General features: G+C 38.4%; 2 protein-coding genes and 1 non-coding gene across 14 annotated transcripts in view; 1 reads left to right on the forward strand and 2 right to left on the reverse strand.

The window, feature by feature from the left end:
- The first annotated feature begins 191 nt into the window (after positions 1-191).
- CSTF2 (cleavage stimulation factor subunit 2) lies at positions 192-26,036 on the forward strand. Of its 9 annotated transcripts, none has more exons than XM_054251566.2 (17): positions 192-452; positions 1,357-1,435; positions 1,777-1,946; positions 2,813-2,949; positions 3,415-3,534; positions 3,649-3,786; positions 6,157-6,280; positions 7,120-7,242; positions 10,479-10,541; positions 13,163-13,222; positions 13,405-13,491; positions 13,870-14,011; positions 15,376-15,551; positions 15,816-16,108; positions 19,994-20,104; positions 20,875-21,000; positions 23,253-26,036. In XM_054251566.2, the coding sequence occupies exons 1-16, from the start codon at positions 434-436 to the stop codon at positions 20,995-20,997; spliced, it is 1,965 nt and encodes a 654-aa protein (XP_054107541.1). In that variant the 5' UTR covers positions 192-433; the 3' UTR covers positions 20,998-21,000; positions 23,253-26,036. The 9 variants fall into 9 exon arrangements, with proteins under 9 accessions (XP_054107541.1, XP_054107540.1, XP_054107542.1 ...); XM_054251565.2 differs by having other exon boundaries at positions 192-278; XM_054251567.2 differs by lacking the exon at positions 13,405-13,491 and having other exon boundaries at positions 192-278.
- LOC118150822 (small nucleolar RNA SNORA9) lies at positions 2,147-2,279 on the reverse strand. The gene has a single exon (XR_004738956.1). It is a non-coding gene; the product is annotated as a small nucleolar RNA SNORA9 (small nucleolar RNA).
- The window catches only part of NOX1 (NADPH oxidase 1), a 39,717-nt gene continuing 38,595 nt past the window's right edge, over positions 25,830-26,951 (reverse strand). For all 4 annotated transcript variants that reach the window (XM_035287920.3, XM_008989594.5, XM_008989593.5 and 1 more), the window contains one exon: positions 25,830-26,562. In XM_035287920.3, coding sequence (XP_035143811.3) covers positions 26,436-26,562 — 127 coding nt within the window. In that variant the 3' untranslated portion in view covers positions 25,830-26,435. The remainder of the gene's footprint in view (positions 26,563-26,951) is intronic.

The raw sequence follows: 26,951 nt of genomic DNA on the forward strand, positions 1-26,951 counted from the left end.
AATTTGGCTCGAAACGAAGTTATCTCAGGGGTGGGGGTTTAGTCCTCCGGTGGACGCAACACGCGCCAGCCGCTAATAGAATGTCGTTAGGGGACCGGCTCTGAGTCCGTTACGGCCAGGCACTTCCGGCTCACGCCCCGTACGGAAGCGTGGTCAGCGCTGAGCTTCTGCTCCGTACGGAAGTGTCCTTTGATGCCCCGGAAGCCGACTCAAGAGAGCTATGGCGGGTTTGACTGTGAGAGACCCAGCGGTGGATCGTTCTCTACGTTCTGTGTTCGGTGAGAGGAATTCGTTGCAGCCAAGCAACGGGGAGGGACGCCCCTCTGCACTTCTCATCTCACGAATCGCTACAGTAGCCGATGATGGTTCGGACATGCAGTTCTCCCTGCCTATCCTGTAGGGCGTCCAACCTGGTGGACTCGTGAGCAAAGAGATGTTCCCATTCTGCCGAGGTCTCGTAGCCTTTCCGCAGTATCACTGGGGAAGTTAGACTAGCGTTCAGCTTCTGTGCGTTTCTCCTTTCATGAGCTTTAATTATTCTCTAGAAGAGAAGGTGCATGGCAACGGCTCCTCACTGTCCCGTACTACTTCTCTCCTTCTGTCCCAGAATACAGACTATATGCCCAGGCTATAGATCCTACTGTTCACTTCCTGCCCTCTCCTAAGTACTTTCATGCTTTGCTTTGTATCTGTAACATTTTAGTTCACCAGTAGTGGTAGCGGCCACCTGGTGTCCTTAGATGAATTGTAAGTGAATGAATGAATGAACTATTAAGACCTCCTCAGAGGAATTTTAAAAAGAATTGAAACTATTCTGAGTTATCTTTTTGGCTGAAATAAGTTGTTATTTATTTATTTTTTTAATGTGATTGTTTTAAAGAACCTTTTGAAAGGGATATAACAAAGTGATTTAGAATAATTTTTAAACATCCTCCACTGCATTCATGGTCATTCTCCCTTAAATGTTGTATATGTGGAAATACATATGAACCTGTTTTAAAAATTATATTAAATAACATTGTTATATTTTGTAGTCACTGATGAGACTTGCAGACTTTAGGTAAATACCAGTGCCTAAGTATTTATTTTCACCAAAGTTAAGGAAAATCTAACGCTTGTCAGATCAGTCTGACAACTAACATTTAGGAGTATCTACACATTTTGTATTTAGTCTCAGTGGTGTATTTCCTTTGTAAAGAGGTCTGAAGAAATACAATGGAATTGGAATTGGAGAACATTATTTTGAGCCAGTTGTTACCTATTTGATGATATAAGTAGACAGATAATCTGTTTACTTTCTCACTAAACATCTAGGTTATAAACCCAGAATTTATTGTTACTTATTTCCTTCCTTAGTGGGGAACATTCCTTATGAAGCTACTGAAGAGCAGTTGAAGGACATCTTTTCTGAGGTTGGACCTGTTGTTAGTTTCAGGTGAGATCCCTTTTTACTTCATGGTGGGAGCTTCTTAAAAATCACCACCAATTTGGCTAGTGGTAATAATGGCAGGTTTTCTTTACTGATGACTTTTCACATACATTGTGTTCTTGGAACAGCTTTATTGAGATATAATGTATATGCAATACAATTGACATTTACTGTTATCTAAAATGTGTTTTTCATTAAAAATGTATCTTAAAATATTTCTGTGAGGCAGTCAGAGCTATAAGGTTATTTATGTTACAGTGGGCCCAATTAAAGCACGGCAGTGTTAGCAGGAACCCTGTAACAAATGTGTGTAACATTTGTTCCTGATACTTGGTTCTGCTCTCCAGATTGGTATATGATAGAGAGACAGGAAAGCCAAAGGGTTATGGCTTCTGTGAATACCAAGACCAAGAGACAGCACTTAGTGCCATGCGGAACCTGAATGGGCGAGAATTCAGTGGGAGAGCACTTCGAGTAGATAATGCTGCCAGTGAAAAGAACAAAGAAGAGCTGAAGAGTAAGTACAAATCCAACTTGTATGTAGTATGAGTTAGTAAAGATGTAACAATGAAGATTTTCCATTTCTGATACATTTTAGAATATGCTGAAATGGTTAGCCACATAGCTTGTTTATTACTTGACTGACGTGTTGTGCCTGAGTTAGGCAAGTATTACATATATCTTTTAAAACTTTTTTTATAAATTTTTTTTTGAAGTAATTCTCTGAAATTTCTATATCCTTGCTCTGGATAGAACAGGGCAAGGCCTCAAAGCATTTCAAAACTGCTCTGGCAAGCACTGTAGGAATGCATAGGGTCACTGCACACCCAAGCATGCTGGAGTCTTGCTAATAAGTATATCTTTAAGAAACAGGTAAAGTCGATATTAGAAATAATTCAGTTGCTCCAGCCTGGGCGACAGAGCAAGACTGTCACAGAAAAAAAGAAAACAAATTTTTCTGTTGCTAAGCAGTTGATTTCCAGTTAAAGATGAATTCAAATTTATTAAACCATTAGTAGTACTAACTATGGCATTAGTTTTTTCTGTCACTGTTTCCAGGAATTTTTGAAATTAGCATGTTTTTCTGTTTTAACCTTTTGTTTCTGTAATGACTTGTCCAAAGAAGTCAGTGTGCCCAGTTCTCTAACTTAGGTTAACATTATCCATCCATGTGATCATGATCCCCAGCTTTCCTCTGAGAACAGAAAATACACTCTCACTTTCCTCCCCAGAAACAAGAGGCTTTCAAATCATTTATTTCTCAGCTCTGGAGAATCTAAAATTATCAGCTGGTTCTTACAGCAGCCCGGAAAATTAGATACTTGAAATGATTTAGCTTTTTGTTTTGCATCCCTAACTTTCTTGTACTTTCTTCTTGATTAGGCCTTGGCACTGGTGCCCCTGTCATTGAGTCACCTTATGGAGAGACCATCAGTCCTGAGGATGCCCCTGAGTCCATTAGCAAAGCAGTTGCCAGCCTTCCACCAGAGCAGATGTTTGAGCTGATGAAACAAATGAAGGTGGGAGGAGGCATTAGGTTATGAATAAAGCAAATCACATCAGGTTTTCAAGGAGTTAATTGAATTAGTTCCCTGAGCTCAAATAGAAATTGTCTGTAGACCATTTCTTGCACCTTCAATATCCTATATGTACACAATGTATTTTACATTTTGTACAAAGAGCTTTCTATTTTTGTACAGAGACACAGCTATCCAAACAATCTAGCCGGGTTTTGTGGCCCATAGATATCAGATTGAAGATATTAAAATTTGGCCTTTTTCCTAAATGACCGTATCACAGTATTTGAAATGCCTCTTTCTTCTCTTGCCTGCCATGACCAAGGATTGTTTTTTTTGTGTGTGTGCCATGCAAAAACTGTTGATAAAGAGCCTCTTGAATATTACATTTCTCAGAGGGGAATGGCTTTAAATCACTATCAGTTTCTAAGTCATAAGTATTAAACCTGAATCTGCTTATCTTCTTAGCTCTGTGTCCAGAATAGTCCCCAGGAGGCACGGAACATGTTGCTTCAGAACCCTCAACTGGCTTACGCTTTGCTGCAAGCACAGGTAGTGATGAGAATTGTGGATCCGGAAATTGCCCTGGTGAGTGCTTCTGGTTCTTTTATGGAAATGGTAGGGTAAACCTTGAGTGGGATAGGAACTACCTGATTGCTTTGTTAAACAGATAGCTCATAGGTTTGTCTTTTCACTTTTTAGAAAATTCTACATCGCCAGACAAATATCCCAACGCTGATTGCAGGCAACCCTCAGCCAGTCCATGGTGCTGGGCCTGGCTCAGGATCCAATGTGTCAATGAACCAGCAGAATCCTCAGGCCCCTCAGGCCCAGTCTTTGGTAGGGCTTTATCCCTTAACATTTATTTTATCAGTCTTAGAATATCATTTTCTTTTTAGGAGAATATATTGAAAGAAGAATGGTCAGGAACCAGAGATGATAATTTCAATTTCCAGGCATAAAAGCAATTTCCAGGTTGCAGAGCACATGGCATCTGAATGAATATAGATTCGATTCCAAGTTTGTAAAACAAAGAGATCCTTCCTGTATGCCCTTTTCTTATAAGCTAACTTTGTGTGTATGTGCATGCCTGGCACTGTGGTTGGCACTTCGTTATTCCATACGCATTATCTCATTTAATCCTCAAAGCAACTATATGAGGTTGGCACTCTTATTATCTCCATTCTTACCAATGAAAAAAGTAAAGCTTGCTTTCAAAGCGTGATACAAAACCCTAAAGTCACAACAAATTGATACATTTGAAAACTAAAAAATTTCCATGTAAAGAAAAAGAAATAAATATCAAAGACATGACAAATTGGGAAAAAGTGTTTGCCACACACGTGAGGACAACAGACTAATAAAGAGCCCATAGTCATGCACAGGAATGTTTATTGCCATATTGTAGTGAAAAATTGGAAATGTCCTAAATGTACATCAATGGAAGAATGGAGAGAATGTGTGGTACATTCATCCAGTGAAATACTCTACAACAATTAACTAAACTACACGTATCAACATGAATGACTTTGAAAAACAAAATTCCATACAGTAGTTAAGATGAACTAGGATACATGACATCAACACAAATAACTCCAAAACAATACCATACGGATGTGAAACTAAGTGAATGTGGACATATTCCCGAAATGTAGGATATATGTATCTGCATAAATCCCCAAAATATGTTGAGTGAGTTGCAAAAGAATATATTGAGTATGTAATGATTCATATAAAATTTTAAAACATTAAAAAGAGTCTTAGTGGTCAGCTAAGGAGAAGAGAGCACAGGATGCAGTTGGGGAAGACCATACAGGAGATTGATTTATTTTATTATTTATTTCCTAAGCTGGGTGGCTATTTTCTATATGATTTGTATATCTGTAATTTTTCATACTAAACTTTAAAAGGCCTCCTATAAATTAGTAAGAAAATTACCAATAACCCAGTAGAAAAATGGGAAATGGACATAAATAGTTCACAAAAGCAGAAATGTAAATATATGAAAATGTATTAAACCTCAAGATAATGTAATAAATTATCATTAATATGCATAATGTTAAAAAATAAGATAATGTAAATAGAAACTACAATAAGCTACCATTTTTCATCTCTCAGATTGGCAGAGATACAGGGCAGGGGTCAGCAAACATTTTTCCGTAGATCAGATGGTAAATATTTTTGGCTTTGCAGGCCACAGGATCTGCCACAGCTACTCTGCCATGGTAATATGAAATTAGCCATAGGCAATATGTAAACAAGTGTGTGTGTGGTTGTGTTGCAATACAAGTTTATTTATAAAATCAGGCGGTGAGCCTGATTGGGCCCATGAGCCATAGTTTGCCAACCCCTGCTCTAAATAAATAAATAAATACATTTTCAGAGATAGAAAAAAAAAACCAAGGCCCAGAGAGGTTAGCTGGTCCAAAACTTAGCACAATTATAAGTGGCAAATCTAGTTCTGAGCCTGGTATTATCTGACCTCATAGCCAGTTTTCTCTTAACTACCTTCCTATACAGCTCTTCCGTTTCTTTTGTAGAGTTTTGTGTTCCTTAAACGTGTATGCAATTTTTTTAATATAACGTGGCTTTTATTCTTTATTTATTGAGCTCTTTCTATTTCAAGGGACTACTCAGTTTTTTGGGGAATGCACAGATGAAAAGATGACATTCTCTTTCTCTCAAAGAGTTTTAATGTAGCATTAAAAAAAATTTACATTCCCCCAAAACCAGAATTATATCTAAGGACAGGAATGAGAAAACATTGGTTAAATTTTTTTAAAAATTAATTTTAAAAATGTGGACTACCAGCAGTATTTTTCTTTTTAAGAGTCCTAGTCTCCTTTTTTCTTTCTTGGCTTTAGGGCATTTTTTTTTTTAAACTGTTATTGCCAGACCCCAATCATGAAGTTAACAATAGGTGCTATGTGCTGTCTTGCCACACAGATAAGACTTGTCAATCTCTACATTAAGAATATGTTCCATCTTAACCGTGTTCCATATAACCAGGTTCATGATGTGTATTGCAACTTGCTTCTGTGGAGTTCAAAGTGTGTGACAAATCTAATGCTGCGTAAGACATGCTATACAAAAAGGATGTTTGGTAGACTATTCGGGGCTGTTCATTTGAAGAGGACTTTTAAGGTCATAGACTTAGTATATTGCGTATCCACAGAGGCATGTACATACTCTGTTTTTTTTCTTGGTCAGGGTGGAATGCATGTCAATGGCGCACCTCCTCTGATGCAAGCTTCTATACAGGGTGGAGTTCCAGCACCAGGGCAATTACCAGCATCTGTCACAGGACCTGGCCCTGGTTCCTTAGCTCCTGGAGGTAAGTTTCATTTAGTCTTCACCATTTCAGTACTTGCTAAAGTTTTGTCATAGCCACTGTTTCAGTACAGCCAACTATGATAATGGGATCCTTAAGTAAAATTAATACACAGCTAGAAAGCATATATCCTAGGTGGAGGAAATAGAGTTCTTATGTTAAATCCTATATGTCTAATTATAAGAAGAGGGAGAGGGACAATAAAGCGGAATAACATAGTAAAACTTCCAAGTTAACAAGTGGGAAAATGGAATGAGTGGAAACTAAATCAAGCCAGCAAAAATAGAGAAAAGGAAAAAAGGAAGGGACAATGTAAAATAAGTAATAATAAGTGTAGAGTAAGATGGAAGGAATAAAAACTAATGTTGTTATTCTGCTAAATATGAATGAACTATTAGATTAAGTTCAAAAGCTCATGAAGAAAACAGACAAAAAAATACAAGGTCCCATGTGTTATATCATGTTAAACTGACATAAAATTGTATTTTAACAAACATAATTAGACCAAACAACAAAAGGAAAAAAAGAAATTTAAAAGCTATATACATTTATTGAAAGTGTATAGATAGGCAATTAATAAGAGTATTGCTCATATACTTGTTCCTTGTTCAACAATTGTAACTAAGAAGATTGAGTGAAATAATGATTTCCCATATGAAACATCTGTATAAACCCATAATGTATTATCAATATTTAAAGTTTTTAATGCAACAAACTTGCTTCTTATTAATTGATCTGTTCTAGGGTAGGTTAGATTACTCAGGATTTTTGTGTATCTACTTTATAATAGAGTTACACTTAGATTTGAATTATCTTTCTTTCTTTCTTTTTTTTTTTTTGAGATGGAGTTTCACTCTTGTTGCCCAGGCTGGAGTGCAGTGGCGTGATCTCTGCTCACCGCAACCTCCGCCTCCCGGGTTCAAGCAGTTCTCCTGCCTCGACCTCCCGAGTAGCTGGGATTACAGGCACGCACCACCACACCCGGTTAATTTTGTAGTTTCTAGATTATCACTTCAATTAGCATTTTGCTAATGGACAAACAAGTAAGAACACTGAGGAATTAAATAATAGGATTAATAAACTTCACTTAATATATAGAGGGAGCCTTATATCTTTTGACTAGAGAATGTACTCCCCACCTTCACTAACCAAGGAACAGTTTAAAAAAAAATTTACAGTACTTAGCCATAAAATTAACAAATTCAAAGATAGGAAGATTTTACAGAGCATATTCTTTGTTTATAAGCCAGAAAGATTAGAAATAAATAATTAAAAGCCAACTGAAAAAAAAAACTTTACTTGTGAAATTAAGGAACATACTCTAATCCTTGAATTAAAGAGGAAATAAAAAGAAATGTATAAAGGACAAAATGCATGTATATTTCATACAGAAAAAGTATGGGAAACAGTGAAGGCAGTGCTTAAAGGAAAATGAATATCCTTAAATACCTATATTAAAAAATAAAGGAACTAAGTACTAGTTGTAAAGAATTTTAAAAAGACAGTAAGCCAGAGGATACCAAGAAGAGGGAATTAATAAAAGTTGAAAGTAAGCATAAAAGAAATTCAAATAATTAAAATTTCAAGTGATATTTTTGTGAGTTTATAGCATTTATACTTAGGAAGTTATTAAAACTTAAAATCTCACTAAGATTTTTTAGTTAAAATGCTCTTTGAGGCTGAGCACAGTGGCTCATGCCTGTAATCCAAGCACTTTGGGTGGTTGAGGCAGGAGGATCACTTAAGCCCAGGAGTTAGAGACCAGCCTGGGCAACATAGTGAGACCTCGTTTCTGGGGGGTGCGGGAAATGCTCTGACAGTGAAGAAAATAGAGGAAAGAAAGAACCTAGTAGAAAAATGGGCAAAGAAAAATGAGTAGGCACTTCATAGAAGAATACATCCAAATTGCCAACAAAACAAAGGCATTTACAGTCTGGGTTACAAATTAAATAACAGTGAGACTTTTTTTTTTTTTTTTTTTCCGAGACAGAGTTTCGCTCTTGTTACCCAGGCTGGAGTGCAATGGCGCGATCTCGGCTCACCGCAACCTCCGCCTCCTGGGTTCAGGCAATTCTCCTACCTCAGCCTCCCAAGTAGCTGGGATTACAGGCATGCGCCACCATGCCCAGCTCATTTTTTGTATTTTTAGTAGAGACGGGGTTTCACCATTTTGACCAGGATGGTCTCGATCTCTTGACCTCGTGATCCACCCGCCTCGGCCTCCCAAAGTGCTGGGATTACAGGCTTGAGCCACCGCGCCCGGCCCTAACAGTGAGACTTTACTTAAATCTATCAGACTAGAAAAGGTTTCAAAGAGAGATGACACTTAATGTTGGTAGAAAAAAATGATACTCATATATGGCTGGTGGAAATGTGGAGTTTTTCAGCCTTTTAAGAAAGTAATCTAACATTAAAAATTTGTATACATTTTGACCGGAGAATTCCACTCTGAGAATCTAGCTCATATAAATAAAAATGCCATTATGTGATAATGTATAATATTAGAAAGTATGCCCGCAATGCCTTCGGCCATTTCTTTCCTTGAATCCTTAATTTTTGTATTGTTTCGGTGATTGGTCTAAATAGAGTGAATAGAATGTTAAGTCTAGAAGAGAGCTTTGAAATAATTTAGACCTAGCTTTCATTTGCATGAATGTTCATGAGACAGTTCGACTAGTGGTTCTCAAACTTTGGTATGTGTTAGAATCACCTGAAGGGCTTATAAAACAAAGACTGCTGGTCCCCACCCCCAGACTCTAATTCAGTAGGTTAAGGTGGGGCCCCGAGAATTTGTAATTCTAACAAATTCCCTGATGGTGCTGAGGCTGCTAGTTCAGACAACTCATTTTCTTTACAGATGAGGAAGCCTGGGAATGTATTGATTTTATCAAATCATTTATTCGGAATTAAAATTACTTAGTAGTAAGGTTAGGGCTAGCACTCAGTACTTTGGCTTCTTAATTCATAGCTCTTTGGTAGTTGGCATATTAAATGAAATAGGGGAATGTGACATGTACTTGCTATTTGAGGGAAGTATTAATGAACAAACAATAGATCAGCTTGTCTTTTCTCCCCACTCACACCATATATTGCTCCTTTGAGGAAAAGAGAATTGCGGCTCTATGGAAAGGACCAGACAAGGACTTGTAGTGCATGATTATTCCTTGTATAGCAGTTATCATTCCCCAGCTCGTTAGACTGGTGGTTCTCAGCCTCGTTAGACATAGTGACCCCCTTTCATAACAGATATTTTGCAATGACTGCCAAAATGAAATGCACAAAGGATATAACCTATGTAACATGATTTCAAAAAATCAGTATGATGTCCTAATTATAAAGAAGTAAAAGGACATTAATTTGTAATACAAAAATTTAATAAGCAAGTGATTAGGCACCACTACACCAGGAAACAAATGTAATAGTCAGATGTTTATACCTACTTCATGAATGTAAAAACTGGAAATGCAGAACAGATTACAGGCATATTGTTTTGGCAACTCAAATACCACAAGGACTTCGACATCAGCTATGTGATTTTCTGAAATGGTAAAATCTCATGTTAAAGTTATTAAACTGCAGTACTCATAATTACTCAGTAATTGCATTTCTGGAAAATTTAGTGTGTGTGTATATAAATAAACAGTACAAGGAACCTTTGTGTTTACAAATACAACAGACTTAGGTTCCAAGTTCAGAAGACTGTAAGTTAGTTTTCATTTGTGTGAATGTTCATGAGACATTTGAAAGTTCAGGATACAGGGTAATTCTTGATTTTGTGGAACTTATACATTGCAGAACATCTAGTATCCCTGGCACTTTCTCATTCAAAACTAGCCATGGCCCCACAAATCTTGTCACAACCAAAACAGTATACCCGCAGAATTACAAAATATTCTAGAAACGGTACTGCCTCTCATGAGAGGAGGTCCATGGGTAAGTGACATTGTTTTCCTGTATTATAGAGGAGCTTCCTGCCAAGAGTTTGGTAACCAATGGGATTAATTATTCTTCTTGAACTCACTATTCTGTCACTGAAACATAATATACATTGTAAATATACTAACACACCCCATCTTCTATCTCATTGCATTGTTGAATATCTTCCTTTGTAGGTTTCTGCTTGTGGAACAGAATGAAGAAATTTGTAAACTCAGCCACTGTTCTGATTGGTGTTTTTTCTTGTCTGCTCTTTTTCTTCTAGGAGGAATGCAGACTCAGGTTGGAATGCCAGGAACTGGACCAGTGTCCATGGAACGGGGACAAGGTAAATAAATATTAATATCTGACTAATATGAATTGGTCTTGGAAGTGTTCCACATCCAAGTGTCTAATACAGCAGCCACTAACCACCCATGGCTATTTCAATATTAGGTTAACTAAAATTAAGTAATATTTAAAACTTAGTTCCTCAGTCACAATAGCCACATTCCAAGTACTCAATGGCCACATGTGACCAGTGGATACCACACAGGACATTGCAGATACAGAACATTTCTATCATTGTAAAAAGATCTCTTGGACAGTGCTGGTCTAGACTTTCCACCTGGTGATTCAGAACCCAGCTCTACAAGAATTGATAATGAAGCAAGTGGATCCTTTGTTTCCTGATAGTCTAATAACTCCACTGACATGTTCTCTCTCCCTGTATGGTTATCTGTTGACTGAGTAAGGAATTTTAATAATGAGCATGTAACTGTGTGGCTGAGTATGTAGAAGACTAGATTTAAAAGCCTACTTTATAAACATCTGTTGTGCTGTGGCTGTACTGCTATCTACAACAATAGCTGCCGCTCCAAAATCTCCACATTATTTCTTCATGTTACTGGAATTTGAAGGACAAGAAAGTGTAGTAGTTCAGTTGGAAACAACGTTAGGAGGAGAGATGGTGAGAAAAGAGAAGGAACTGAGTGCATATTGTATGCCAAGCACTTTAATTTTCATAAATAATCTTGTGGGTTCGGTGGCAGCACCTTAGTTTTACAGGCAAAGAATTGGAAGCTCAGAATAAGTTACTTACTCAAGGGGACAGGGTAAGTAAATAGTAATATATGAGTAATTGGACTGGATTTGATGCTCTTATTCTCTCTTTCAACTCCTAAGTGGCAGAGCTAAGATTCAGAAGTCTTTGAGTCCAAAATCTCTCCTCTTTCTGTCACTCCACACTGCCTCTGTTAACTTCCAAATATGTTATTCAGTGTCTTCTACTCTTTTTCCTGGGGAATAAGATGATAGGAAAGACTGCTTTGGACAAGCATAGAAAAGCTTAAGGTTTTTTCCTCTGTAGCATATGGCCTATAAGTGGAACCCATTTAAAAAGCAAAATATTGGCCAGGCACAGTGGCTCATACCTGTAATCCCAGCACTTTGGGAGGCCAAGGTGGGTGGATCGCTTGAGCTCAGAGGTTTGAGACCAGCCTGGGCAAGATGGCAAAACCCCATCTCTATAAAGAATACAAAAACTAGATGGGCAATGGTGGTGTGTACTTGTGGTCCCAGCTACTTGGGAGGCTGAAGTGGAAGGATCAATTGAAACCAACAGGTTGAGGCTGCAGTGAGCCATAATCATACCCCTGCTCTCTAGCCTGGGTGACAGAGCAAGACCCTGTGTCAAAAAAATACACACACACACACACAAATATACAAACCTGTGGTTTGTACAGTGGGGTTGGTTGCTGAAGTGACAGAATTTTTTCTTTTAGATGTCTGACAGCAGGACAAACTCCCTGGCCAAATATCTCCTATTTTCTCTAAGCATCCCATGCTTTTGTGCTATTGTATGCCCCCCTATCCCCACCCCACCACTGTCAGTAGATCATGTATGTTCTCCAGAGTTTTTGCAGTAATGAGAAGGTATTAGGGTTTCAGTCATACTTCTATCCGTCATAGGCCCATCACTCAATCCGTCAGGTTTTAGCTGTTTAATGCATACTTGCACAAGACATCTTCCTTCCTGTTACAGTACTCTTCACCTTTCTGTCAGAAATTTACAAAGGGAAATGACTCATGTTTTGAGGGTATTTCCAGGATGTCTTCATGAAGAGACAAAGTAAGATGAGTTTCCTTTTATAGTTTCCTTTAGTACCCAGCAGAAGAAGCAAGAGTCTTTTCACGTGTGCCTAGTTTGTCTTACTTTTCCTGGAATCCATGCTGCTTTTGCACATTTGTAATGGTGAAAGGAGACAAAGATGTTTCCAAAGATACTTCTTGCTGCCTCACCATGTTTGTTTAGTGTTGGTGCTCATGTCATCTCATTAGTTTTTGCTGTTGTCATGATGTTTATTATCAAAGTCTTGCTGTGACAGTATTTCTTGTGGAGTGATACTCTCTTTCATCATGTAAAGTTCGTTCATGGCATTTCCCCATCTGATACTTTTGTGACAGCAGAAATTTTTGTGCTTTAAAATATAACAAAAATAGAATTACTGTACTTCACTTACGGCCACTTCAGAATGAATCTTGCCTTCCAGATATAGTGTAGTGTCTTTCATGTTTGTCTTCTGAAACTATGTTCTTTGCATAACTAGAAGATTCAAAACTGTCGTTTTTATATATTTTTTTTTCCTCTAATGCTATCATAAGGAGACCTAAGGGAAAACATAGTAGCAGAGGGGAAAATGGAAATGTCTGCTTATTCCTGCCTAGATCAAACCAGTGCCCAATGGGATTCACTTTCAGAAGCTATCTGGTCAAAATGGAACTGTTTCAGAGACCTACAGGAGCTAGTGTAGTTTAAGGAGATTTTATAGCCTCGAGCAAGCCAATGAACTCTTGGCTTTTTAACTTATATATGTAAATCTGAGTCTCTGTGTGTATGTGTTTCTGCATGTGTGTGCAAGCTATTTTAAGTGTCTGTTCTTTCTCCTTTTGAACTTACTGCTTACCTAGGAACCCTACAGCACTCGCCCGTGGGACCCGCCGGGCCTGCATCAATTGAGCGAGTTCAAGGTACCCATTGTATCTGTGGGTTTCCTTTTGCTTGTGGTGTTCAGGGTGGGACGCTGAGAGGAAAAGAGCTGCTTGGCAGTCATCCTCGCGTTCAGAACCCAAAAGGGTAGTGTTTTTGGGTTTTTGTTTTTTAATTTTTTTTCTATTGAGGCCACAAGCCTAAGATTGACCTCTTCACACAGGGCAGAGAACATGGATGATATGGGCATCTGTCCGAGGCTGTACTCCCTCCCTACTGGTGTCAGGAGGCCTGGATGGAATAGCAGTCTGTAAGGAGACAGCGGGTTCTTGCAGAGCCATGGCAGTGTTCACATATGCCAAGACTCTACCTCTCTTTTGTGACTCTGGTCCTTGAACTAAGATTGATTAGGAGGAAAACCAGGAGCATAAGTTTCTTCAGGTTGCAGTGCTAGTCCTTGGCAGGTTGCTCCCCAGTTGGCTCTTTATATAATTCCATCCATACCTCTGACATGGCACAGATTCTGCCTACACCCTGCTTCTGTTCTTGAGCTGCAAGAGGATTCTGCTGTGGTGAGGTTTCACCCACTCTAAGGTGTCTGAATTATGTTGTCAGTGGTATATAGAGTCATTTCTTGTTTTCTTATGTGTCTTTCACAGCAGTAACTCCCTGTTTGTTTCCCTGTCAGTGCCGATGCAAGACCCCAGAGCAGCTATGCAGCGGGGATCCTTGCCTGCCAACGTCCCAACCCCTCGAGGCTTGTTAGGAGATGCTCCGAATGATCCACGGGGAGGCACTTTACTTTCTGTAACTGGAGAGGTAGAGCCTAGGTAAGCACTAACATAGAAGGAAACAGTTGAAGAAATCAATTGTCCCTCCTTCCCTGAGAACAGTCTTTATGTACCAGTTGTACCTGTTTGTGTACTTCAGAAGATAGGTAAATATCCGTGGCCACTGTCCAAGGCTGCACTTCTCCTAACGCAGAACTGTGTAGTTGAGTATGTCATTTCGAGCTACTGTATTTTCAGAAATTGGAGATTTTAGTATAAATACTTGAACAGGGAAATTTGTAGTAGTGGAAATATTAATAATAGCAGTAATAGGCTGAGTGTGGTGGCTCGTGCCTGTAATCCCAGTACTTTGGGAGGCCAAGGCGGGTGGATCACCTGAGGTCAGGAGTTTGAGACCTGCCTGGTCAACGTGGCAAAATCCCGTCTCTACTAAAAATAGAAAAATTAGCCAGGTGTGGTGGTGCACTCCTGTAATTCCAGCTACTCAGGAGGCTGAGGCAGGAGAATCACTTGAATAGGCGGAGGTTGCAGTAAGCTGAGATCATGCCACTGCACTCCAGCCCGGGAGACAAGAGTGAAACTTTAAATAAATAAATATAATAGCAATAATAATAATTGACATTAATTGGGAATCATGCCTCTGACTCTGCTCTGAGTACTTTACTTACTGTCTTATTAAATCATCAAGACCCTTTGAGATGGATACCATTATAAGTACCATTTTATAGATGAAACTGATGTGTGGAAAAGTTAAATATGTCCAATATTACACAGCTAATAAGTGATAGAACCGAGATTTGAACACATACCGTCTGAATCCAAAGCTCATATTCTTTTTTTTTTTTTTCCGAGACGGAGTTTCGCTCTTGTTACCCAGGCTGGAGTGCAATGGCGCGATCTCGGCTCACCGCAACCTCGGCCTCCTGGGTTCAGGCAATTCTCCCGCCTCAGCCTCCCGAGTAGCTGGGATTACAGGCACGCGCCACCATGCCCAGCTAATTTTTTGTATTTTTAGTAGAGACGGGGTTTCACCATGTTGACCAGGATGCTCTCGATCTCTTGACCGCGTGATCCACCCGCCTCGGCCGCCCAAAGTGCTGGGATTACAGGCGTGAGCCACCGCGCCCGGCCAAGAGCTCATATTCTTATGCATTGTACTGCAAACTCGTACATATAAGGAATATTCATTGATTCCTCCCTAATTATGAGCCAAATATGAAATCTAGAATATGTGGATTTATATCTCTGTAGCTTTTCTTCCATCTATTTGGTGTTATTTCTTGTTAGTATTCATAGACTGTTTACATCAGTTCTTTGTTAGATGTTTTCTTACTGATCTTCTGGTTGATACTTTGTTGTTTTTCTTGTTCTATTTTAAAATATAACTTTTTCTCCCTCTCCAGAGGTTACTTGGGACCACCTCATCAGGGTCCACCCATGCACCATGTTCCTGGCCATGAGAGCCGAGGACCACCCCCACATGAGCTGAGGGCAGGGCCATTACCTGAGCCCAGACCTCTAATGGCAGAACCAAGAGGACCCATGTTAGATCAGAGGGGTCCACCCTTGGATGGCAGAGGTAAGCAGAGACCACATTGCAAATGTGATAATGAACCCTGCTGTCTTACACTCTAATCTGGGATAAAGAATACTGGAGCAGTAGGTTTGCAAGCATCTTTAAGATTTATCCACAAATCTGAGAAATTTGGGAGGAGATAATAGTCTCATATATTAATAGCTGAGGGGGCAAATGTGACTAGATTTCTATCTTTCTTGGATTAATCATCATTCTTGCAGTACATGCAAGTAGCTACACAATGGTTTTCTTATAATTTTCTTTTAGGTGGAAGGGATCCCCGAGGAATAGATGCACGAGGGATGGAAGCCCGAGCCATGGAGGCAAGAGGGTTAGATGCCAGAGGATTGGAGGCCCGTGCAATGGAGGCCCGTGCAATGGAAGCTCGTGCGATGGAGGCCCGAGCGATGGAGGCCCGTGCGATGGAAGTCCGAGGGATGGAGGCCAGAGGCATGGATACCAGAGGCCCAGTGCCTGGCCCTAGAGGACCTATACCTAGTGGAATGCAGGGTCCCAGTCCAATTAACATGGGGGCAGTTGTCCCCCAGGGATCCAGACAGGTATGTGTAACACTGACTTCTGGCATCCAAGTGAAATCTTGATCTATTCAGAAATTGATTATTGAGCCTGATTATTACTGCCTTCTGACTTGGGCTGTTTCTCAGCTTGTAATAGAGGGAAGACTCGGATCTCCCTGTAGCTTCTCTGTCCTTTACAGTGGTGATTTTCTGGCTATCAGGATTGTAGTTCAAAAAAAAAAAAAAACTTTATCCCACAATAAGTAGCTATTCATTCAGAGAAGAGCCCCTGAAAATTTAGGGGTTAGAAAGTAGTCTTCATTAGGGGTACAAACCAACATGATGTACATAGTTTTTTTCAAAATATGCTTGCCCAGATCTCATCCCAGGTATAACTCAGAATCTCTTATCAGTAGGCTCTGAGCACGGATAGTTTGAAAAACTTCCCCCAAATGATTCTAATGTGAACCCTGACTGGGAATCACTGGGTTAGATTATATGAAGAGCTGTTAGTGGCCATTTAGATAATCTTAGGTTTACAGAGACCTGTGTTAATTTACTGTCATCACATAGCCTAAGTCAACAGTGGAATATGAAAGTCAATTTATTAATGATCACCTTAAAAGGTGTGAAATTGAAGTCTTGTCTCCTGTCTTTTATTTGGCTCTCTCTGCCTGTGTGTATATGCTGGTCTGTGATTGTTATCGCCTCCCTCTTCATCTCCACTTGGTTGTGGAGAGGTGGTATGTGTGTTTCTTCCCTGAGTTTTTGTACGCTGGTACCTTCATTTCCCTCTAGCTGCTCTACGTTCCTTTTTTCCCCTTCCTCTGTGTGCTTCTCTCTTCTATTTGTTTATGTGTCTTCCTCCCCATGTGTGTGTGTATGAGAGAGAGAAAGATAATGGTAGAGCTGGAATGGAACATATCAATCGTCTAATTCCCTCAGTTTATAGGTTTGGAAATTAAGGTTCAAGAATTCAGGTGACTTGACCAAATTCACATAACTAAAAAGTGGCAGAGCAGGGAATGGAACCTGCTACTTTTTCCACTCTACTACTCTGTCCTGTTATCTGCACATTTGTATGTGTGTATATGTGTGGCTATGTGTCTGCCCCCTCCTCTTTAATATGAAATACAAATAAAGGTTTTTTTGGTATGTGTAGGATAAAACTGTTCTCTATTGTGTTGGAAGTGTTCATGAGCCTTGATTCTTATTGTACCCGCCATGGTCGGTACAGAAATGGTAACAGAAATGTTTTGTATGCATTCATTCTGTCATTCAGCAAATATTTATTGAACACCCACTATGTACCAAACATAGATCTAGGTACTGGGGATATTGCAGTGTGAACAGAACAAAGCTCCTTTCCCGGTGGGCTTACAGTCTAGTTAGGGAGACAGATAACAAACAAATAACTACAAAATGCACTTATGTAATTTTACCAGTAGTTCTGTGGTGAAAGACATTGCAAGTGAGGGTTGGAAGAACATTTCTGGATAATATTTTGCTCCTTTCTCTCTGCTAGTGCTTGAATTTATTACCCTAATACTAGGTTTATATCATTTTCATTAGTAAATCCCATAAAGCCAATTAGATCTGAGGCAAGAGGAAATACAAATTTTATCTTCAAACCTTGAAAAAAAGTTTAAATTAATATATTAACTTATAAATATATACATTTGTTCATCTATAAAAGATATATAAAGAACTTAACTTCAAGCCAAATGTGGTGGCACGTACCTGTAGTCCCAGCACTCTGGAGGCTGGGGCAGGAAGATCATTTGAGCCCAGGAGCTTGAGGCTGTAGTGCTTTCTGTTCGCATCTGTGACTAGCCTCTGCACTCCAGCCTGGGCAACATATTAGACTCCCATCTTAAAAAAAAAAAAAAAAAAAAAGCCAGGGTAGAATCCTGTAGTCCCAGCTACTCTGGAGGCTGAGGCAAGAGGATCAGTAGAGCCCAAGAGTTGGAGGCCAGCCTACAAAACATAGTGAGACCACATCTTAACCTTGCTTCCTCTCCTATGCCTGTGTCCCCTGTGGCCCGCTAGCTCCTGTAGATAATCACTTTTATTATATTTTTAATGTCGCTTTGCAGAAAATGCAAATACATATTCTTTATTTTTCCCGTTTCACTGTTCTGTACCTTTTTTTTTCCTTAACAACATGTCCTTAATTCATACTTTTAAATTAGATTTTAAAATTAACTCTAGTCCACCTAGTTAGAAACTTGTGGGCAAAAGGCTTATTATTACTCAGATGATTATATAATTTATCATCTAAAGAAGAACATGAAAGAAAGTGCTGTTACTTTACTTGGAGGGAAAAGGAGAAACTGGGAGTGTCTTAGGGAAACCAAGATGTATGGTCGCTCTTGCTGGTACTTATCTGCCTAAAACAAGCATACCTAGAAATTTAAAATGGCCATTATTGAGTGGTTAGATCACAATTACAATACCTTAAATTAAAGCTTCAAAAAGATTATACTCAATTGCAAATTGTGCTGCTATAAACTCATGTAACCAAACACCACCTGTTCCCCAATAACCTATGGAAATAAAAAAGTTTTTTAAAATGATTATACCCATAGGTGTTTCAGATCCATAATAGCTTGTTAATGTTCAGACTGGTCTCTGGAAACTTGTTTCTGGATTCCGTATTGATAAGAAACAGAATAGTGATAGTATTCTAGCAGTCTGTACAAATCTGTACTCGTGTTTCATCTATCCAGTGTCTTTGGGAAATGAGTTAATGCATGTAAGTGAATGTTCCAGATACTGGAACTATTCTACCAAGTTTTCTAACTTTAATGAAAAATTATAAGATGTTTTTGATATTTCCTTTCTTCTTAAACAAGATACAAAAAAATAGTTTAATCACTTTTGACTACTCAAGGTCGTCATTAAATAGATTCATTATTCTATGCTGTAATATAAAACATAGTTATCTCCTGTTTGGTTTCTGGTCTCCTTCACTGTCAGGCTGTCACCTGGCTCTTCATATTGCTGAAGTGGTATCTGCTGCTAACAGTTGTTTATCCATATTTCTTTTATGTTTTGCTGCTTCTAATCTGCTGGGTAAGCAGGTAACAAGTTTGTTAACAATAATGTGTTTATTAAGAGAGTACCTAAGCCCTGGGTGAATGCCTGAGTGTGAACATAATGCTTATATAGGGACATTCTAACAGTTACACTTGGTACTCAAGAGATCTTTTCCTTGGGTTCTGGTAGTCTTGCAAAGGGTCAAACTCATTGAAGATCTTAAATACCAATAAGGATGATATTACTGTACTTTGTTCTTTCACTTGAGTCAGTCATATTTCTTGGTCTGCATTTTGCAGAGAGCATCTTGCCATATGTTCTCTATGGAAAGCTATAAACAGCAAATGTTGGGCTAATAGCAGTCTTTTACTGGAATCCTTCCCATTGCCTTTCTGCTTCTCTGACATTATGAACAACTCTGCCTCACTTAGGGGATAGGGCCCTTTGGGACAAACTACCTGTGTCTGATTGAACTAGGGTAGCGGGTGGCCCTGTGAATGTAACTCTTCCCCAGTAGACCAGCATATATTTTCTCTAGACTCTGCTTTCATTCGTGTTTCCAGTGAGCACTAGTTTCCAGGGTGCTGTCAGTTTTCCCTGTGCTTATTTGGCTGAATTTTTATTAATTCAGTGGTATCCAGTTGTGCTGTGTGATATTTGTTGATGTTGCTGGAGCTGTTGTAAGCAAATATATCGAACTTGCTAGTTGATCTCTGGCTAAACCCTGCCTTCTGCTATTGCTAACAGTAGAAATGAACTTCAGAGTCATTGATTTACTTTCTTTACTCATATCTGTATAGAGATCATAAGTTTTCACATTATTACTGAATTCAGGTTACCTATACATTAAAAATGCCAAAAATCTCTCTTTTCTCTTTGTGCACATAGGTCCCAGTCATGCAGGGAACAGGCATGCAAGGAGCGAGTATACAGGGTGGAAGCCAGCCTGGTGGCTTTAGTCCTGGGCAGAACCAAGTCACTCCACAAGATCATGAGAAGGTAAGCAACACTGTCTGACTGCCTCCTTATGCACAATTCTAGCCTTTTTGATTCCTCTTTTCACAGTTACCATGTGGTGATCCTGGGTCTTCAAAGTCCCTTTGGAGGTGATGTTTATTCTAACTTAGAACTCTTTTATGATCTTGTCACCTAAAAATTTGTGAGTCTGGTCCTAAACTTTCTAATGGATGTAAAGTTCTTAAATGGATGTAAATGGCAGCTTATTTTATATTTCAGACTCATCTGCCAAGAGCTGGTTTTTCTTCAGGCCACTTAGACCAGAAAACCCACACCCTTTTTCCTTCCCTTTCTACTTTATCCCTAAAAACGATAGTAGATTCCCCATGATTATATATTTCTGTTTTTATATTTGACCATTCTGGGGAACTTATGTCTGATGGAAAGGCTAAAATTTGTGAAAAAGAGAGACTTTTAAAATAGGATTAAAACCTGAAGGGTTTCCAGGGTTCAAAGATACCACCTTAGTCTCCAGGAGCTTTGAGTTCATGAAGTTGTCTGTTTTAAATCATCTAACCTTAGGTGTTTTAATTTATACTTGTTCTTTTTTTTTTGTACTTTTTCTCACCAGCCTTTTTTTTTTTTTTTTTTTGGTCTGTTGTTTGTTTTCTGTATGAAATGTTCTTCCTTTTTCCATTTTGTTTTATATCCCACTACAGTAGCTTTTTGGACAGAAGCTAGTGGTGGGTTTTTTGTTTTGTTTTTTAAGTTGTCATCATTAAAACTCACTACCTTTTTTTTCCTCTGCACAGGCTGCTTTGATTATGCAGGTTCTACAACTGACTGCAGACCAGATTGCCATGTTGCCTCCTGAGCAAAGGCAGAGTATCCTGATTTTAAAGGAACAAATACAGAAATCCACTGGAGCACCTTGACAGGTGAGCAAACTTAATCCCATCTGAGTAGGACTAGCTCCTTGTCTATTCTGGGTATATACTTTTAACTTTAACCAACAAGATTGTTCTCTCACAGGCCCTCAAACCACTTAGCTAGAGTCTTCTTTACTCTTCAGTAGGTCAGCTCCTATAGGGATAGAGTAAGGCTATAGAATATTTGTACAGTTGTTGAATTGCTTACAGTCTTTCCTAATGACAAAGGTAATGTATGATCAGTTTAACAAAAGTAATGATATATAGAAATGTAGAAAATGAAAGATAAAAAGCCCTGTTTCCTCAATATCATTCCCCAGACAAAACCTCTGAATATAATTTGGTGTATATCCTTCTACAGTCAGTTGTATTATCGTATTCCAAACTGTCCTGTCAAAATGGAAAACATACAAAGCATTTCAATAAAATGTACAAAGTTTCCTGTGTTTTATAGTGAATATTTTGATGTTAAACTATTACAGCGTATAATTTAAGGTAGTAAATGTCACCATCACCATCACTTTCTATGTATTTTGGAGATTGCTATACCCTTATTTTTCTTGCTCATTATTTAGGCAGAAAGACTTTAGGGACTGGGCACAGTGGCTTATCCCTGTAATCTCAGCTTTGGCAGGCCTAGGTGTAAGGATTGCTTGAGCCCAGGAGTTCAAGACCAGCCTAAGCAACATAGTGAGACTCCATCTTTACAAAATTTTTTGGAAAATTAGCCAGGCATGGTGAGATGCACCTATAGTTTCAGCTACTTGTGAGGCTTAGCTGGGAGGATTGCTCAAGTCCAGGAGGTCAAGCCTGTAGTGAGCCATGGTAATGCCACTGCACTCCAGCCTGAGTAACGGAGTGAGACCCTGTCTCAAAAAGGATCCAAGTAACCTGCCTCATAAATAATCATGTGACAACTTGCTTACATATAACAATTCTTTTTTTTAAAAGCAGTTTAAAATTAACATTGTCCCACTATCAGGTAGGACATCACAATTTAAATTTCTACTTTTTACTCCATTAATATTATAATTCCTATCCTTATGTTATGTAATAGTGAACTCATACTATTAATAATTACCACTCTTAATAAATCATTTTAATCCATATTTGTAATATCTTGAAACTACAACTATGCATCATATCTGTATTTAGATTTTAAGTGAATTAATGAGAAGCTATCATAGATGGAGGGCTCTGTAGACTTTTGGTACCTTAATGTTTTATTCCACAAACCCCACATATTCTACTCTTTTTGGTAAAAGTATAGACTATCTATTATATTCAGAGGAATAGATAAAAAATATTTCTCTTACTAATTTACTTATGCGAGAGAAGGCATTTCCTACAACATGAGAAAATTACTGTTTACTGTTTCTGGATAGTGGAGGTAGAAATGTTTCTGAAAGCTCTTTCATTATATATATATTCTTGCTTATAAGATGTTTAATTTAAGGCTTTGCATATTAACCACAGGGCAAGGTTTTTGTCTATTTTTTTTTTACCTTTTATTTTTAAATAATTATAGACTAAAGGAAAGTTGGAAAAATAGTACAAGGAGTCTCATGTACCCTTTACCCAGCATAGTACAAAACCAAGAAATTGACATTGGTACATTACTGTTAACTTGACTACAAGCTCAGTTTTCACCATTTTAAAAAACCTACCATAGTTTGTATGTATGTATGTATGTGTGGTTTTATGCACTTTTATGGGGGCAAGATTTTACTGTGTGTCTACTGGTGTTTGTGCGTACTATGGCTGATGTGTTGGCTTTCCCTCCATCCTATCCCTAGCTAGTTGTGATTCATGTCTGCCATCACTGACAGGCTTCTATACTATTATCATTAGAGATGAATAGTTCTCAAACAGGGGCAGTTTTGTTCCCTAGGGGACATTTGGCAATGTCCCGAGACATTTTTGGTCATCACAATTTTAAGGAGTATGGCATGCTACTGGCATTCAGTGGGTAGAGGCCACTGAAACATCCCATAATGCACAGGATGGTCCCTGTCACCAACTTCCCAGTAGCAGCTAGTGCTCCAGCCCAAAATGTCAGTAGTGCTGAGTTTGAGAAACCCTGCTGCAAGGGATGATTGCTTTGAGGAGGCAGGACTCAGGAGACAGACACCTTGGAAATGTGGTGATTTGATTGTATGCCTGTCCTCCCTCCCCTAGCCTTTTTATATTTTTCCTGATGTTTTTCCTGAAGAGAGCTCGTTCTTCACTTCTAATGGGTTTCTCCTAACTTTTTCCTACAGGTTTTCAAAAATACCTGGCAAGAAATCTGGAAGCTAATTCTATAATTATGTTGAAATATTGAAAAAGATGACGTGCATCCTAACCCTTGAATAACTCAAATCAGTGCCAGGTGGAGGACTCCCATCACCTTCTCTCAGAACAAAAGCAATTGATTTTATTGTCTTAGTTTGTATATTTTCTGTGACTTGAAATAAACTTTAAACACAATTTTAGTACACTTCAAATTGATATACATGACCTTTTTGCTTTTAAAAAGCTGAACACTAAGGGTGAAACCTTAGATGTGTTTTCTCCCCTTACTGCAGTATTGTACTTTAACATATTGCCATAGTTTTGTTTTTACTTTAAGTTAACCATTTATTCTTCTTGATGATTTTTGAGAGTTTCTCAGAAGCAATGTTTTCTGGAACTTGGTTTTTGTTTAGTTTGCTTCCAGTAAGAATTATTATAAGGCTTTGCCCTCTGAAAACTTTCTAGGTCTTCTGAGTCTTTGGGGAGAAAATAGCACGTGCTTAGAGCTATAAAATGGTCAGAAGGCTAATAGAACACAGAGCCTAGCACAACCATGTGTTTAGTTTAGAAAAATCCAAATATCAAAATGCATTTGTTTCAATAGCAGGTCTGAACGTGTATAATTCACAGTTAAGACAAAAATTGTTTTAGCACTGGTTTGAGTGTGTCAGCAACATAGACTGTGGACATTTACTTGTGTGTTCTTAAACTTATCAGTCTAGGCGGTCAACTTTGAAAGTTTAAAAAGCCACTGAGTTTTCACATGTTCAAGATGAAATAAAAACAAATCCAATGAACAAAATACATTTCATCTTATCTTCCAGGCAATCCCTAGGCAGCCCTACCCGGTAACTAAATTTACTCTGGGAACTTAAAATATAGAAAATCCTAAAACTTTTACATTCCTCTCAGTTATTTTAAGTGGACCAAATGTAGAGCACAGTCAGATTGCCCATTAGGTCTGCTCCTGCTTGCTTCCTTGCAGATAGGTATGAACATAATTAGTGCCATTCGCTCTAATCTATGGGTCTTCTTGCCTAATACTCATTCTCTCTCTCTCTCTCTCTCTCTCTTTCTCTCTCTCTCTCCTCTCTCTCCCCCCTCACTCTTTCTCTCACTCATACACTCTCTCTCATAGTGGCATTAAGGAGGAACATGGTTTCTCTCCATCAGGCCAACCTCAAGAGGTTAAGAGTTGCCTTAATAATCAGTAAAGTTCTACTGGAACTACTTTTAAGCCAATTTATATTCTTGGAATCCTATCCCCTGGATTAGGATCATGGTCAGGTGAATTAAAAGCCTGGCATAGGCTTAGAGAATGTAATAGCATATTGCTTACATGTCAAGCAAAAGAATGCAAAGATAATCAACTTTATGAGTGACAATGAAATTGAGGGATTTTCTACTCATATATAAACATAAGCAATTTGCTGATTAAGGTATTTCATATTACAACATCGCAAGAAAAACTTGCTCATAAAAGGTGAGGAGCTTCCTGTGTATCCTGTTCATCCCCAGTTCAACTTGGATGTTGGTTATGCATAGGATTTATGCCTACTTCCATAAATATTCAAGACCTAGAATGTTGATTTTGGTAATAGTTGTATCTTGAAGTGAGTGTGTCAATATATTTAGACATGGAGGCCAAGAGTGACACCTTTCTCGTTAGGAACTTGTAAGTTTCAAGGAACACTAAGATTCCAAATCAAGGTCATTGAAGATGAAATTATCATTTGGAAAATTATCATTTTCTGAATGCCTTAGTAAACCTGAATTAAATAGCTGAAATCTGGGCGAACAAATTGGCAACAGCAGAGGTATTCCTCCCTACATAAACACCCATCAGTATTTTTTTACTGTTGTAATAGATGAAACACAATCAGCTACCATGAGTTCATGACTTACCTTTATTGTGCTCAGACTAGTGACAAAAAAAACGTTTTATCCCTCAAGCAACAGAGGTTCCTAAAATATTAGAAACAACCATTTGTTCATTCTTGGTCACTTAATGGTAGAAAAAATAGATTATATAATGCTAATTCAGTGGAACCATTCTTATAAATCTATATAATGAGTTGAATTGTCTGGGCACAATGAAGTGTGAGGTTTCTCTCTTTAAGAGCCCTGAGCTTCTCTCCTAGTGATTCACTGTGACTACTAACATCCCAGAGCCAGTGTGGTCCTTGTAGGCCAAGGTTGAGTAGATGGGAGAAATAAAAGGCATTCTGATAGAGAAAGAAGGCATTTTGATTATGTCATAGCTGAATGATTCCTTAGTGAATAGGTAGGAGTCCACAAAAATCTATTAAAGTTATAAATTGTTATTTTTTTGAAGTAGACATTAATAAACTCCCTTAATAAAAACAGTGATAAAGAGCTCCTCTTGACTAAAAAGTCATCCTAACATGGAGGGTCAAGTTTTCACAATTGCTTTTAACAGAATAATACAAGATGATAATGTAACTGACTTGCAATTATAATACAGTTTCAATTACAATAGCATACTTTCTAGATTTTCTTTTCCAAATGGAGAACCCAAAAAGAAGTAACAAAAGACTCATTCATCAAGCAAAGAAGAAAATCCTTTATTTTTTGACAAGCAAAAATAAGAATAAATTGCTGTTCACACTGGATAATACCATATCGAAAGTAACAGTAAAAATGTACACTGTTGGTGTTATATGGGGAAGGGGTTCTTGGTAATTTTATTATTTATGTTTATTGTTATGTTTTATCATTAATTATTCAATAAATTTTTATTTAAAAAGTCACCCAACTTAGAAATCTTCTGTGAGGGTGGGAGGGGCAAGGGATTACAAACCAAAATTCAGGAGGTAGTAACATTTGGAATTGATAGAATTGCCTGGGATTGATTGTATAACTCTCAACCACCAAAGCTCTGCTATCGAGCCTTGCTACAGTCATGGCTGTCCAGAAGTACAGCTATTTTCCCAAGAAAGGATCGATCCATGGGCTTTAAGAACTTCAGAAGTTTCTAACTTGCTGAAGCTTAAGTAACAAAGTTGAATGCAGTCAAAAAAAAAGAATGCCAGGGAGTCAAGGCTTGAGAGGCACATTCTTAAAGTGACTGCTCAAACCTGACCAGATCAAGTAAGTTATTGAAGATACAAAGGAGAGACAATGCAGATTACCATCCTTATACCTATAATTCAAAAATTTTCTTTGTTGAAGTAGAATTGAACCTTCCTAGGATCTAGACTGGAATATCGGTGACAGCATTTGCGCAGGCTCTTTGCCAAAGTCTGAGGGCCACATAAGAAAACTCCCACTACAGACCTGTAGGAACAGAACAATAGTAAGGACTAGAATGCAACAATGATAGAATGGAGAAACTGCCTCTGTTAGGCCTCTACTACTTTGAAAAACCTTGAATAAAAATTTGGTTGTTAACTCCCACATTCTTCATGGTAATTTTTTAACCTTCTCTGCGCACAAATCCCAAATATGCTCTAAGCCCTTATCACTCTCAGCACTCAGCCTACTCTGTTTTATTGAGAACACAGATAAGAGACATAGGACAGTACAGTGGCTAAGGGCCAGACTATGGAGCCAGTTTGTCTGGGTTCAAATCTCAGCTCTGACATTTATCCCATCTGTGGGAATTTGGCCAAATTTCTTTTTTTTCTTTTTTCTTTTTTTTTTTTTTGAGATGGAGTCTCACTCTG

The sequence above is a fragment of the Callithrix jacchus genome, chromosome X (genome assembly GCF_049354715.1).
Source record: "Callithrix jacchus isolate 240 chromosome X, calJac240_pri, whole genome shotgun sequence".
NCBI classification, from domain to species: Eukaryota; Metazoa; Chordata; class Mammalia; order Primates; family Cebidae; genus Callithrix; species Callithrix jacchus.